The sequence below is a fragment of the Talaromyces atroroseus genome (genome assembly GCF_001907595.1).
Source record: "Talaromyces atroroseus strain IBT 11181 chromosome Unknown scaffold_7, whole genome shotgun sequence".
Taxonomy (NCBI): domain Eukaryota; kingdom Fungi; phylum Ascomycota; class Eurotiomycetes; order Eurotiales; family Trichocomaceae; genus Talaromyces; species Talaromyces atroroseus.
The window spans coordinates 351,926-366,165 of record NW_017971439.1 but is presented as its reverse complement, the minus strand read 5'-3'; the positions used below and the strand labels follow the sequence as shown (position 1 = coordinate 366,165).

At 46.8% G+C, this 14,240-nt stretch overlaps 6 protein-coding genes across 6 annotated transcripts; 3 read left to right on the top strand and 3 right to left on the bottom strand.

Annotated features, from left to right (window-relative positions):
- Nucleotides 1-1,016: 1,016 nt before the first annotated feature.
- UA08_05593 (hypothetical protein) lies at nucleotides 1,017-3,384 on the bottom strand (the record flags this gene model as incomplete). The annotated part of the gene is made up of 2 exons (XM_020267880.1): nucleotides 1,017-3,096; nucleotides 3,164-3,384. The coding sequence occupies 2 exons, from the start codon at nucleotides 3,382-3,384 to the stop codon at nucleotides 1,017-1,019; spliced, it is 2,301 nt and encodes a 766-aa protein (XP_020119318.1).
- A 2,510-nt stretch (nucleotides 3,385-5,894) lies between these two features.
- Nucleotides 5,895-7,235, bottom strand: UA08_05592 (hypothetical protein; the record flags this gene model as incomplete). Its single annotated transcript, XM_020267879.1, has 2 exons — nucleotides 5,895-7,016; nucleotides 7,098-7,235. The coding sequence occupies 2 exons, from the start codon at nucleotides 7,233-7,235 to the stop codon at nucleotides 5,895-5,897; spliced, it is 1,260 nt and encodes a 419-aa protein (XP_020119156.1).
- A 284-nt stretch (nucleotides 7,236-7,519) lies between these two features.
- Nucleotides 7,520-8,242, top strand: UA08_05591 (hypothetical protein; the record flags this gene model as incomplete). The annotated part of the gene is made up of 2 exons (XM_020267878.1): nucleotides 7,520-7,556; nucleotides 7,620-8,242. 2 exons carry the CDS (start codon nucleotides 7,520-7,522, stop codon nucleotides 8,240-8,242), a joined length of 660 nt encoding a protein of 219 aa, XP_020119320.1.
- A 1,283-nt stretch (nucleotides 8,243-9,525) lies between these two features.
- On the top strand, nucleotides 9,526-11,526 carry UA08_05590 (hypothetical protein; the record flags this gene model as incomplete). The annotated part of the gene is made up of 4 exons (XM_020267877.1): nucleotides 9,526-9,932; nucleotides 10,020-10,396; nucleotides 10,450-10,696; nucleotides 10,785-11,526. 4 exons carry the CDS (start codon nucleotides 9,526-9,528, stop codon nucleotides 11,524-11,526), a joined length of 1,773 nt encoding a protein of 590 aa, XP_020119159.1.
- A 200-nt stretch (nucleotides 11,527-11,726) lies between these two features.
- Nucleotides 11,727-12,223, bottom strand: UA08_05589 (hypothetical protein; the record flags this gene model as incomplete). The annotated part of the gene is made up of 2 exons (XM_020267876.1): nucleotides 11,727-12,078; nucleotides 12,138-12,223. The coding sequence occupies 2 exons, from the start codon at nucleotides 12,221-12,223 to the stop codon at nucleotides 11,727-11,729; spliced, it is 438 nt and encodes a 145-aa protein (XP_020119321.1).
- A 534-nt stretch (nucleotides 12,224-12,757) lies between these two features.
- Nucleotides 12,758-13,652, top strand: UA08_05588 (Vacuolar-sorting protein snf7; the record flags this gene model as incomplete). The annotated part of the gene is made up of 4 exons (XM_020267875.1): nucleotides 12,758-12,932; nucleotides 13,009-13,213; nucleotides 13,285-13,493; nucleotides 13,564-13,652. The coding sequence occupies 4 exons, from the start codon at nucleotides 12,758-12,760 to the stop codon at nucleotides 13,650-13,652; spliced, it is 678 nt and encodes a 225-aa protein (XP_020119323.1).
- Nucleotides 13,653-14,240: the final 588 nt, after the last annotated feature.

Below are 14,240 nucleotides of genomic sequence, written 5' to 3'. Positions count from 1 at the left end.
AATGTTAAAAGGGAAAAGGCAAAAAAGCTCTTGATCATCAAATGGAAGGCTGAAGCAAGAAACCACCCTAGAAAAATGCAATAGAAAAGGGGCAGGGTAAGAAAGTGCCCAGGTAACTATTTGGAAAATGAGCGAGTGAGAGGGTTCGCGCAAAGCGAGAGACAGAAATACAAAAGCTCAAAGATCTGGAGAGAGGAAGGACTGAAAAGAAAAATGGCATTGTTCTAACGTCTAACATGACAGGGTGGCTGGGAGAGTCTGTATTTAAAGAGCGAGCCAGGAAACAAAGGACCACTCTGGACACATCAAGAAGGACAGTGTTGAAACAGAAGTAATTACAGACATGAAGCGTGAAGATACATAATTATAGCCATGACTACAGCCCAGTGATTCAAGCTCCAGGACGGGGCAAGCAATGATTGGCTCTCAGCAGCAGAAAGCAGGCGCCCTCGTGTGGGAATTGGTGGATCCACTATACCATATACGGAATAAACATGGTGTGGGTCATACCTGGCCTGTGCATCCGGATCGCTTGAGTCATTCCTATTGGCCACATAGATTTAGCGCGAATGTTTATTTCAGGAATTGCATCCAGCGGAGCTCTGCGATTGGCCGATCTATCCCGGCTAGCCTAGATCGAACACATCAATGGATGCGACTCTACGATCATAGAGTTGTGTAAATATAGCATACGCTGCCTTATCGGCCCATCGAGACCTTGGGAGACTTTGAGTTTGTCTTGAAACAACGCTACTCAGCGATGATGTCATTCGCTTGCTCGCTAGCTTGGAAGAGATGCCAATTGCAGCCTGCAGACGGCCGTTAGGTCGCAATCATGCGAAGTCCTATTCTTCTTATAGCTTGCTTTAAAGACGTGGTTGGTCTAAGTTGCACGTCTAAGAAACAGCAGTGCAGTTATTTTCACTTAATGACTGACAACCGTACGTAACATTAAACTATCTAATAGCCCGAAGCTATTTCCAGAGACAAGACTTGAAAGACTACTCTGCTGTCCGCTAAGCCTCAACTGTAAACGTACCGCTTATACCTTCAAAGGACGTTATTTTACCCAGGGCGCTCTTGGAATCACCATAATAGTGCAGGCGATAAGAGCCACTCTGCACGGGATTCGGGTCATCCAGCGCATAGTAGCTGTCTTCAATATTCCAGGACATGATAACATTACTATAGCCAAGCACGGTGTTGGTTCGTACCCAATGATAGACAAGGTTCCAGTCGGCGTCCGTGCGTACTGTCTGCCACATACTCGAAGTCTCGTTGAACCACTCGACGGCAGCAAATGTGCCCTCTAGTCGTAGATTGTTGCGTGGATTGGCGCCAACAAAAGTCGCATTGAGTGTGTCACCGGGACCGTACGTGATGTTGGGAGACGTAGATATAACATCGCCAAAGGAGTAGCCTGAAGTTGGATTGTCGTACACGACTCCGGTGATGAAGTCAAGAGAGACGTTTGTGTTAATAGGAGGCTCTGGGCCGTGAGCTAGTGGTGGCAATGCGGCTACAGATGACTGGCTTCCTAAGTGGGGGAGATAAGTCAATGTCAGGTTTATATACCCGGCCAGCTCATTTGGTCCGAACAAGGTAGATGCCCCTTCGTAGCGTTGGACGCCATACTCTTCCTCGGTAGTCAGGTAATGAGCGTATGTGTTGGCCGGAGAGCCGAGGACGACCAACGGATCGGTAATGCCTAGAACTTCTGAGGATGCATTGAGTATGTGGTCCTTCCAACGGCGCCCAGACATGGTGGTGACCTCGCTAGGGGACACGATGACGATCAGCTGTCCGATGCGAAGAAGTTGAATATCAACGATATTGGGTGCCCAGGCGTATGGTAGATTCACGGCTCCTGCGTCAAGGAGAATATCTTTCGGCGCTTGGCAGGCGTTCTGCGCTGCAGATGGCTCATGTATAAATGCACGAGCAACAGCCCACAGAGGATTACTTGCGGCTGGCCCAGTGCCGTTCTGAGTAAAGTCGAAGTCTCCAGGCCCGTCAGTAGTTCCCGCAGCAAAGGAGTATCCGAGTGCTGCATAGCATGTAGTCAATGTCGATCCGTTAAAGGGTGAGGGAAACGTATATCCCGTAAAATTGTGATAAATGTGGAACGAAGCAACATTTGAGCTCCCAACTATCTGGGTACCATTAACATCCAGTTGATCATAAAGTGTCCTGGCCGCTGTGTACTGCCGTCGTCCCATCTCGAAACAACTCTTTGTGCCGGCATCGTTCATATAAAAGTAAGGGCCTCGTCCGCGACATAGCTCTGTCTTTCCATTGCAAGTACTATCCGAAAAACGACAGGGTAGCCCTGTATCTTCGCAGTAAGGACCAAGGACATTTGGTGAGGAGTCACCAACACTTGATTGCGAAAACCCTGCAATAAACCCATCTGCAAATCTGGTATCATTTGCAACGCTGCGCTCAAATAGATAAGCTGCGACACCCTTGTTGTCTCCTGCAACGAGGGTGTTGTTCTCATAAAGCGAGGTGCCGTGGACAGAGAAGAAACTCAAGACAGCAAAAGTCTTACTATCGGACGTGCGGTCGAAGCGTAATAAGGTCATTGTCTTGTCCGTGTCATACTCATACTTGGCTCTCTCTTCCTCCGGATTTGCTAAATAAGAATAAGGACTTCTGTTGATATTGCCGTCGGGGATTTCGATGTTGCCTATGGTTAACTGGCCCGGTGTCAGGCTTTCATGGGCTCGCTGGATGGATAGCAGCGCACCGTCAACCATCGCCTGGTAGCTCTGCTTGTCAAATCCCAGGGATGGAACCTGAGGCAATAAATAATTCATCCACCCGCCGACTCCAGAGTGAGCATGGGTTCCGCTCAGGGCTATATTATGCTCGCCATAGCGGGCATACTCTCCCCCTAGGGCTGCTATCCCCTGCAGGACACCGTTTCGAACAGCAGTATCGCCGGATTGGGCATCAAGAACGAGGTAGATGAAAGTATTGGTTGTATTGTCTGGATCGGCAATGATGAATGTCCGCGCATACATTCTCTGCCGCACACCTGATCCAACTTGGCTGATATTGGCATATCCATTCAGATTGACCTCGACTACGGCCCTAAAATTGAGGTCAGTCGATGTATTTACACAGTCCAGCGAAAACGGACAGAAGGCGACAAGCTTACCCGGTAATATCAGCTTTACCGGCGCCCAACAGGAAAACGCTATCGTCGGCCCTTGATGATTGCTCGAAAAAGGTCTTGTAGTTCTCATTCAAGTGAGGAGGCGAATAAGCCGGAGCAGGGTTTCCAATTGGCAGGTCGATATCTACAACCAGCTGCAAGAGGAACAGCAGCCCAAATGCAGCGCCCACCGAAAGGGCGACGATGAAGCCAGAGCGCGCCATCCCAGCTAAGTTGTTGTCTGTGCGGATTAATGCATATATTTGTAAGTACTGTGAAAGTGCAGCAGTACAATCGGACGTGGCCCTTTTATTTAAGGGAAACGAGTGGACGGACAGCGGGGAGTACCTGGCCAGAGGTTCACATGATAGGCAGCCAGCCCTTGATGCCTGTAAAGCCAGGAGACCAACTAATTTAGCTGCTATACATCAAGCGTCAACTAGCGAGTGGCCACTATCGCAGTGATAAAAGTAGCACTAACTACTATTTATTCATTTATTTTTGGTGAGAGCAGGAATGCGGGGAGGGGGCCCTTAGGCTATTAGGTACCTCCAGCAAAGCAATCAATTATCCCGAGGCTCAGTCTGATATTAACTCCCTATACAGCATGGACGATATGCGCGGTGGTACATGCAGCTAATGCAATGAAGTATCAATCACAGCTGATCCGATAGTCTCTGCTACCACCTCATCTAGTTAGAAGTCGAGCAAATGAAAACCCATGATTGGACCGATAAACTGCGATGCTACCTAACACTTTGTCGGGATATATCATATAGCATCCACGCACTAGTTATATGTAGCCAATATCTATAGTGACACAAAGCCTCCCTTGGCTGTAAAATCAGTGGTGGTGGTATATTTTTTAGTGAAGTCGCCTGATACCTAGGTGACTCCTAGTATAGGACTTGGTATACAATTCCGTTGTGCAAAAGTTATGCTCATATTTGTGTACCTAGGTAATACATAGGCATATTTAAAATGCAACAACTAGTTACGGTTCTTGAACCTTACTCTCAGAGTGAGTAAGGGATTCATCTTCACTTATACCCAGTCTCAAACCCCCCAAGGCTCAGGTAGAAGTAATCTCAATATCTATGAGTCATCATACCGTTCCGAAATCTTGGGAAGATGCTCTGTTTGCCATTCTCCATCTATCTCTACTATTCAGCGAGCTTTGCAATACTCCCAGTATTCCGCATTGCTCAGAATCAGTCAGAGCTAGAACACGGGGTTGCCTTACTCTAGCTGGAGTTATAAGGATAATACTAGCGTGAACGTCGCTGTGAGTGAAATGGATTCTCACATCGTTGGGAATACCTGGACTGCATTGGATGGGCTACAACAGGGCTGTGCTTTTTCGCCTAAGATTTAAAAACCAGTCATGGAATATTTTTTGAGACTGACGATCAATATGACCTTTTAGAATCAGTTCTGTTAGCAAAGACAGGCTGGCATGGATTAGAACAAAGCGATCAAGCAATCTGACGGATCTTGCTCGCTCCTGCACAGGGCATCGACCATATGGTGCAGTTGGTCACATTTGCTTAGTTTGTCAGAAGCTGATAGAGTGTTCCATCTCTGTTCAAAGGTAGCACCATTCACCAACTCCATGTAGGAAATTATCTCTGTCATTTCTCCACCATCCATAGACTTCCATAACAGGCACGCTATCGTCAAGGTATGTTCGGATTATCCACAAGCACTGGCCCTCTGGAATAATGGGTCTGCGACCAACGTTGACCATCAGATTCAAGGAGGGAACGGGAATTGGGGAGTATAGCTTGCTTTCTTCTATTGTAGAACGCCTTATCGCATCTGCGGCTTCTCTGACTTCGGCGGCGGTAGGGTGTTCGCAAGACAATGACGATTTGAAGAAAAATGAGAGTTCGGGAAACTATAATTTCCTCATGAAGAATCATACACCATGAGAGTCTCGGATGGGTTTGACTTGTAGAATGATGGGGCTCCATGGCCGACAATGCCAGTGAGTGGTGAAGATCTCATTACTAGGAGGGCATCACTAAACCATCAGGGCGCTGCAGCTTCTAACTAGCCAAATGCCCATTCACTTTCAGATCATAATGATTACATATGGACGGACTGTAATACTCGCTCTATTCTTATGATTTAAAGCCTTTCATTCGGCAAAATATTCACCTTTCCAGCAGAACTTGCTTAAGATTATATTCATGCTAAATACCTAGGTGACTGGCATCTGCGCAATAGTGTAAAATCTAATCACACCTCAATATGCAAGCGGTGCAGATAGTAGATATATGTACAACAATCGTCCACCAATCGGACCTTGAATTCAGATAACATCCATGTGTGTCTCTGCAAAGTGGCGTTCATGCCAAGTGATGGTTGAAATCATGGATGAAACCTCAAACGGTGCTGTTGTACCCCTCAAATCCTAGCAACCCGTAGACTTGTTTTGCACAGTCTGACGTCTTGCTGTCTGCAACCAATATTTTATGTATAAACCGTCAGCCTCGACTCCATAAGAAAAGTGCCGGAGCTTCCCAGGCTGTCAGAGGTGAGCATCAGCTTGTGCTTCATCAAATCGTTCTTCTCACTGACTCTCGTCGCGACAAGGATACTGATTTCAGTCTAACCGACAGGCAATATGTACTTGATAGGAAAGATAGGAAAGATAAGCCGCAATATCACAATTTCGGACCCCAATTAATGCTTTTCAAAAACCCTCTACAGGCAGAAATTATAATACAAATCATATTGTAAATTGACTCAGGTCATTAATCGCTTCCATGTTTGACGCTGACCGTATGCTATCGCGGACAGAAAGCGGCCAATGCATCAATGGCTGCCAATCCTCAGGAATAAGTGATGAAAGACCTGTTATTTCTCTCTGGGGCGTGGCTCCTATTGTCCATACATCGGTGTAGTCCGCCATCAGAGTGAAATAATGCGCAAATATTACGAGAGCACGGGGTTGTTTGTCGAGTACGAGCTGGCCGAATTTTGGAGGCAGAAGTCCTAGGTATGCAGCAAGACGCATGGTAACGTATTTTGTCGCTTGCTTAGAGTCAATAGCATATTTGATATTTCCCAGGGCTTCGACTGCCTGCGCATATGTTTCACTAATTTCCGAGCCCCACGGCTCAAGTTCGTCACGAGGCATGGCTCGTTCGAGCAAGTGTGCAAATGCTCGAGGACTGACATCGTCGGGCTGCTTGTGCCATTCCTGGGCGAGGATAGAAGCACGAAACAATTCCATTGTCACTAGCTTTTCAGAGCCGGGGTTCTCTCTAACGCATGTCCATATAGATCGAAAAGTTGAGCCTGCCATGCTCATCAGGCTAAGCCATTCTCCCGGGAGAGTGTACGGCTCAATGTTCCGTTCTTGAAGTCTAGCAAAAATAGTGAAGCGCAGTAGACTGGATGTAAACCATACAGCATCCGCATTAGACAAAGTAACGTTGCGGATTTCCTCGCGGTGGGCTTTGAGCACAGAGTCCATGTATTGGCAATGCGCGTCAGAGCAGTTACTCGATGGCTGAGTTAATGTGAGATGCAAAGATGCCAAGGCAAATATAGTATCTAAAAGAGCTGGGTGCTTCATAGCTAATCGAGGTGCATCTTCGCGCCACACCTTAGCCAACTCTGGTTGGGTTGAAGTCGGCAAGGAGTCAACGGTTTTTGTTATGAATTGAGACATGAGCTGAAGCTCGAGTAGATGCCTTGGGGATCTGCTTGTAGCCACATTTGACGGCGTTGGAGATGAAGATGAAGATGTGTTGTGTCGGTATTGATATCCCGGCTTGAATCTATCGTAGAAACATTCTACTCCATATCGTACGCAGTTCCCACATATTGGATGAACCTCGTCGCACTGTGGCCATCATTTATTATGAGCTATTCAGATCACCGTTATACGATAACAATACATATACAAATAGGGAGCAAAGCACACCTTAACCCGTCGCGAGCGACAAGTCCCACAGCCTGTTTTGGACTTTTTGTGATATGATTTTCTTGATTTCTGTTGACGCTGCGACTGAGGATCGTCAGTGGTAGGGTTCAAAGCGTCTTTCTGATCATTTAAACTCATCTTGCAAGATACATGGATACCAGGTGAATGTCGAGAATAAATCATTTACAAATTGCAGCTGGTGCAGGAGATGATGCCAATATATGATTGGTTGACAGTGCTGACATAATAAACTAACCAATTTCGCACTAGTCAATAATTTCTTGCCTCGTTGCCTTAAGGCCTGAGATGGCCAAGACATCCACGGGCAAAGCTCCCAAAGAAAATCATCATTGATCGATCTTCGCCTTTCACGCAGTATAAACACACATTTATCTCGTACAAACCAATTTTGATAGCTCAATATGCCTCTCATCAACGAATGGCATGCATCGCTGCCGTGTATGTCTTCTACTGAAACCCACTGTGCTACTTGCAGCTAACAGCAGAAAAAAAAACCCCCAGACATCGACGGAGAACCAGGAGAGCAGGCTCGCGCAACAGCCCAGAAGCTTATATCCGCAGAGCTGTCTCCAGAACACAGCTCGACCCTCCATCCAGCCATTCCAGCGTTACCTGGATCTCGCTTTTCACCGCTCATTGAACAAGAGCTCGCTCGGAAAGAAGCTGGTCTCCCACTAACGGGTGGGATCGACCTGTCCCGCTACGAAGCGCCAGAAGCGCCCGAGGGTCCCTCCAACACAGAAGACGAAGCCTCCAAAGCATTGCAAGAATGGAAGGCCACTTTGCGCAAAGCGTACATATCAAGCTCGCATCTGTCCATGCGCCACAACAACCTTACCCTTCTTGAAGAACATGGCAAGAATGCATGGCTCATCGGCAATTCCCAGTTGGAGGACATCTTGCGTGATGTCGAGAAGGAGTTGGCGGATACTAAGCAGGCTGTTGAAAACGTTCATAAAGACAGGAAGCTTGCTCAAGAGGCTGGGCATGGGGAACTTGCCGGTCTGGAAGATACGTGGAGACGCGGCGTCGGCTCTGTACTCGATGTCGAGGTTGCTGCGGAGAATTTGAGAATGCAGATCCTCGACCAGCGTCGTCAACAAGCCCAGCAATCCGCTCGGTAAGATCTGGCGCGTGACCGATTCGACATACATGGCGGTGTAATACTGTCTGCAATGCCGAGGACAGTTATTTCTCTCTTCTACCAGTCATCGATAAGCCGAACATTAGAGTTGTCTAAGTGGCACACATGCCATGTCGGCCTTAGCGATGATTACTCGAAGAATCCCTAAACAAAGTGTTTGCCTACTCGACAAGATCCTCGCAAACGTCACAGAGACGACACATTGAGCTGCAAGAGTTATATATTCACTGATCAGTGAGAACTTGGTACCGTGGACTCTACGCAAAGCCGTTTGAATGCCACGCTGGATATGCTCTCATCCCTCGTCTTTTCTTCTGAAGGAGACGTGTCGCTCCCACTTCCCTCCACATGTGCCTTCTGTACAGAACTCGAGGGATTTTGAGAAAGTCACTGGTTTTCTATCTCCTGTGCATATATATCATGACGCATAAGCTAGAGGTGACCCTAAAATGAACACATTTTACAATTAGAATCCCGCATTACGCCATACGCTTCTACCCAGTAACAAAGGAAACGGCCGTTAGGTAGTTAACAAAGGGTGCCCTAGGCACCAATGCATACGTATGTATTATGGATGGCATAATGGCATTGGCCCCGATATAAAATCGGCGTAAATTTCCCGACTTTCTTGAGAGTGTGAACCTTGACCGGCGAATGAGTATAACTTACTTACCTGGGTACAAAGCTCTAAAGACTCATGGCGGTTATTGCAATGCAATTAGATGTATCATAGCTGGACACGTTCTGGGAGCTCACTCGCAGGCATAAACTTCCATCCGATATGATGTATCGAATTCTCTGTATACTGGATCTATCACTCGACAGCCGGCTTCCTGATCGAGTGCTCAGTGAGTCATGATATGTAAGGATGTAAAGTCGGGATTCTTTCCAGACGGTTTTTCCCAATTGGGATACGAAGCGCTACTTTCCCCAATACGGCAGTTTGGCCTCCGGCTTTCGGTGCGAGCCCTCATCCATGGACCCTCCACACTTTCCTCTTCCAGGCACTTCTAAGTTCTGGTAAATAAAAATTTCCGCCTGGGACTGCCTGCAACTGTCTGCGTTGCTTTCCTCTCCTCTTGCGGGCGCGAGTTTTCATATTATATACTTGGAATATTGACTACATATTTGAATTGAAGCTATAATTTTTCCCTCTTATCCTCCGAGTCTGATATCGCAGAACGGCAGGGCTGCACTGTTTTCCGGCTCATATCTCAAGTGCAAGTCATTGACGCTTGAAACCCTCATCTCATGGGTTACAAAATGGCTACTAAAACAACTTCCCCAGCCGCTGACAGCAGCAGCAACAACGAAAAATCCACAGAATGGACAAAGGATAGTGAAAAGGCAATGGCGGCGCACGGCCAACAAAGAGGATCCGTGGGATCTTCAGACAGTGACAGTCTATACGAAATCCAGCCCGTTCGCAGCGAGCGCCAGGTCCATCCTGAGCTCAGAGGAACAGGCGACGGATTGCTAACGCCACAAATCTCTCGAGTATCGCATACCTCCAAGGCTCGCAAAATCACCACCGCAGGCACAACGGGAACGACCGATCCAGACTTTGAGATTGATTGGGATGGTGAAAATGACCCTGAGAACCCATGGAATTGGTCCCTGCCCTATAGAGCAATGTGCATCGGGTTCTTGTCTTGGAATACATTGGTGATGTATGTTTGTGCCGATTCAATCATCCATTGATAGGCACCTTCAGTACGCAGGGCAGATTAGATGGGTTAACATTTTGATGAATATAGTGTTCTTTTTTCCACGAGTTATACCTCCGGTACCTCGCAGATCGTCGAGCAATTCAACACCACCGATACCATTGTCACCTTGGGTTTGACATTCTACCTTTTGGGCCTGGCAATAGGCTCTGTCGTGATGGCTCCGCTCAGTGAAGTCTGGGGAAGGAAACCGGTCACAGTAGGAGCTATGATAGTATTCAATGTCATGATTATTCCAGTTGCCGTAGCCAGATCAATGGTCGTTATCATCGTGTTCCGATTCATTGGCGCTCTGGCCGGAAGTGTGATGGTCAGCAGTGCCCCAGGAATGGTGGCCGACATGGTCCCGGCAAAAAACCGCGCTCTTGCATTCTCGGTTTGGAGCATAGGCCCCATTAATGGTCCAGGTATGCCATATTCATTCTCTGCAGTACAACCTTAACACTGACGTTGCGACAAGTTATTGGTCCTATCCTCGGTGGTTTTGCAACTCAATATCTTGGTTGGCGATGGTCATGCTGGATTAGTCTCATGCTTGGCGGTGTTTCTCTAGCATTTTCCCTCGTTATGAAAGAGACATATGCCCCGGTCATTTTGCGGAAGAAAGCCGCTCGGCTTCGGAAGGAAACAGGGGATTCACGGTGGCATTGTCGGTACGACTACAAGGTTCCGCTCATAGAGACCATGAAGACCAACCTAAGCCGTCCGTTAGTCATGGCAGTTTTAGAGCCGATCTGGTATAGCCCTAGCCCCCTCTTTAAAACAACAGAGAGAGAACTGATTGTTTCGATATAGTATATTCTGGAATCTGTATATTGGAGTCGTCTATGGTATCCTATACTTATGCTTCACGTCATATCCGATTGTATTCGGTGATATCAGAGGGTGGAGTCTCGGAGTATCTGGTTTAGCATTCCTGGGAATCGGCATTGGAGCAATGACGACAATCACTATGGAGCCTCTATACCGACGGATGATCCAGAGACACAAGAAAGACCCCGAGACCGGCGAAGTATATCCAGAGGCCATGGTGTCGGTGATTTGCATCGGCTCAATTCTGATCCCCATCGGCGAGTTGTGGTTTGCGTGGACGTGTGCCCCCGCCTCAATTCCCTGGCCGGCCCCAATCGCTGCTGGCATCTTTTTCGGTGCTGGTAATACAGCCGTCTTTATTTACTCTTCTAACTACCTGACAGTCAGTTACGGTATTTTTGCAGCTTCTGCACTAGCAGGTAATTCCCTTGTGAGAAGTGTTCTTGGTGGCATTATGCCTTTGGTGGGCACATACATGTACGATAATTTGGGCCCTAACTGGTCCGGCACCCTTCTCGGTCTGTTGGAGGTGGCCTGTATTCCGATCCCGTTTATATTCTGGAAATACGGGCACAAAATACGTCAAAAGAGCGGATTTATTCGTATGATGCAAGAGGATCAGATGAAGCTGAAGGGCAGGAGAAAACCTAGAGAGGTCGAAGGTGGCGTTGCAGTTGAAGATATCGAAAAGGGCAACGCTGCTCGAATAAATGTCGAAGAATAATAATCCAATAAAAGTCAGCCTATCAATGGAAAAGATAAATGTGTTGATGTGGTTTAGCCTCGACTGATTTGTTGTTTTCGAGGCCCTAAATTGGAAAAGTTGCAAGCCCTTCAGGTTGTTTTCATGGAGCAAGTCTCATACGTAGATGAATGCTGAGCTCGGTATAGTGGTGAAGAAACCAACCGAAACACAAAGATAAATCAAAGGCCCCGTCGAAACCTCCGATTTATTGCTTGCATATCCGACACGCTCTGCTCGTATTCAGCAACACGTATGGCACCGGCATCAGATATCATGACGGCTTGCACGTAGACAGCAGCATCATCCCTTTCTCCCTGCAAATCCTCAGGTCTAATATATCCAAAGACATTCAGCCAAGTGCCGATTTGCAATTCATCTGCTTTGATGGTGTCGAGGACGTGGTAAATGTCAACTAGCACTTTCGTAGTATGGTCACTACTACGGCGGCTTTTGTTTTTTGCGTCTTTGGTAGGAGAGGAGAACTTGTGCTCGAGCTCCAGTCTGCCTTGCTTGATATCATATCGTGCAACGCTTTGATCTCGTATGTTAGTATTGAACAACAATTCTAGGTATTCATAATTTCGGCGTACCATCCTAGAAATCTGACTTTGGTATGTAAAGGGAGAGATGGCAGCTCGTGCATGAAGACAAGGCGGGTTGGTAGTGGGCCATTCATTGTGTATTGTTCAGTAGTAGCGTGCTAGTGCAAAATCAGCTATTAGACAGCATATTCCGAATGATTAAAAAAAGAAGTCCTACTAAGCAGTAAATCAATTATTCTCGAGGCTGCTGGATAATGATATGTAGGAAATGCACACGTGATCGCACCACTCCGATTGGCGCGTGGGCTTGGCCTGGGCCCGGCAGCGGAAAGATGTCATACGGAGACTTGGAGGGGAACGCCGTATCATCCATGCCTGCTTGCTTCCCAGGCTACCACGTTGTGTTGCGCGCAAAACGAGCGACATACTACCACCGCCTGTTGCTTTGCTGCCTGAACAGGTTTGTATCAATATCCGCCTGACCTTTTTCTTTTTCTTTGCCCGTGAGCAACGGCCAGTGCCGATAAGGAAGTTGGTTGGTGTTTTCGATTCCCCTCCTCGGCGGTGGTCGTTATAACCGAGAGAACACACATAAAGGGACAGGGTCATTTATCTCTTCAGTAACAGGAAATCAAGAAGACTCTACGACTGTCTGAACCCCCAGCAAGATGTGGTCGTGGTTCGGTGGCCAGTCCGCGCAAAAGCGCAGAGATGCGCCCAAGGAAGCCATTCTGGGACTCCGGGCACAGCTCGAAATGCTGCAGAAGAGAGAGAAACACTTGGAAAATCAGATCGCAGAGCAAGAGGGGATAGCCAAGAAGAATGTCACGTCGAATAAGAATGGTGCGTTATACTCGTACTCTTGAAGATTGGGAGAAAGCTTTTATGTCGTACTGATTTTGTGATGGACAATTTATAGTTGCCAAGGCCGCCCTGAGAAGGAAGAAATTGCATGAGAAGAACCTCGAACAGACCCAGAACCAGATCATTCAGCTCGAACAACAAGTTTATTCGATCGAAACTGCCAATATTAACCAGGAAACACTGTATGCCATGGACAATGCCGGAAATGCCATGAAGCGCATGCACGACGGTCTCACGATGGACAAGGTTGATACGATGATGTGAGTATTATATTCTTTTCCACTGCATCTCCCTTTTTCATCAAGATCACAAATAGACTAATCTTAAACAGGGACAAATTACGAGAACAACAACAACTCGCCGAGGAAATCGCAAATGCCATCACAAGCACGCCGCTAGGCGAACAGCCAGACGAAGACGAGCTGGAGAATGATTTGGATCAATTGGAGCAGGAAGCTATAGACGAGCAAATGCTCAAGACGGGCACTGTCCCTGTGGCCGATCAACTCAATCGGCTGCCTGCGGCTGCGAATGGAGAGCGTGAGTTCCCCTTCCCCTCTCTTTATATATATATATATATTCTAAAGACAAACAACTCACGACTTTCTAGTCGGCAAAGGCAAAGCCAAACAAACAGAAGAAGAAGACGATGAAGAAGCCGAATTGGAGAAACTTCGCGCCGAAATGGCTATGGGCTAGACGCCTGTATCTTAATTATTTAAACAACAATCACAATCCTGAACTCGAATTCATACTTACATCTGATATACTTCATCATTGCCATCACTATTACCATCATCGCGGAATTTTGTCTTGTCTTGTTTTGATGTCGCCGCGGTGCTTTTATCATATTGTGTTCTTTATGTGAGGGATTTTTGTCTCTTTTTGTCTTTCCGACTTTGGTGTTAAAGCAAGAAATTCTGTCTCGATATCATTTATGAATGAATGTCTTATTTACTTCCTATTATTGTATCAAGTATCAAGCTCGGAATAGAGATCTTGGTATCTACGTAAGCACCTAGTATCTACTCGAATGTCTATATAGATCTCCAGGGTTATCAAGACAGCTAAGAACCATGCATCTCAAATCAGAGAACTGTGTTGAAATTGGATTTATTAAGCATATCTCATGTCTCGCTTCTATGGTATTAGAAATGATATTAATGATACATCCATAAAGAAACCGCATAATTGTAATTGCCCAGGCACTAGGTATCATGGGTACAACATGAAAAGAAAATGTCAAAAAGAATGTGATATCAAGTAGATTGATTGGCTGGGGGGGGG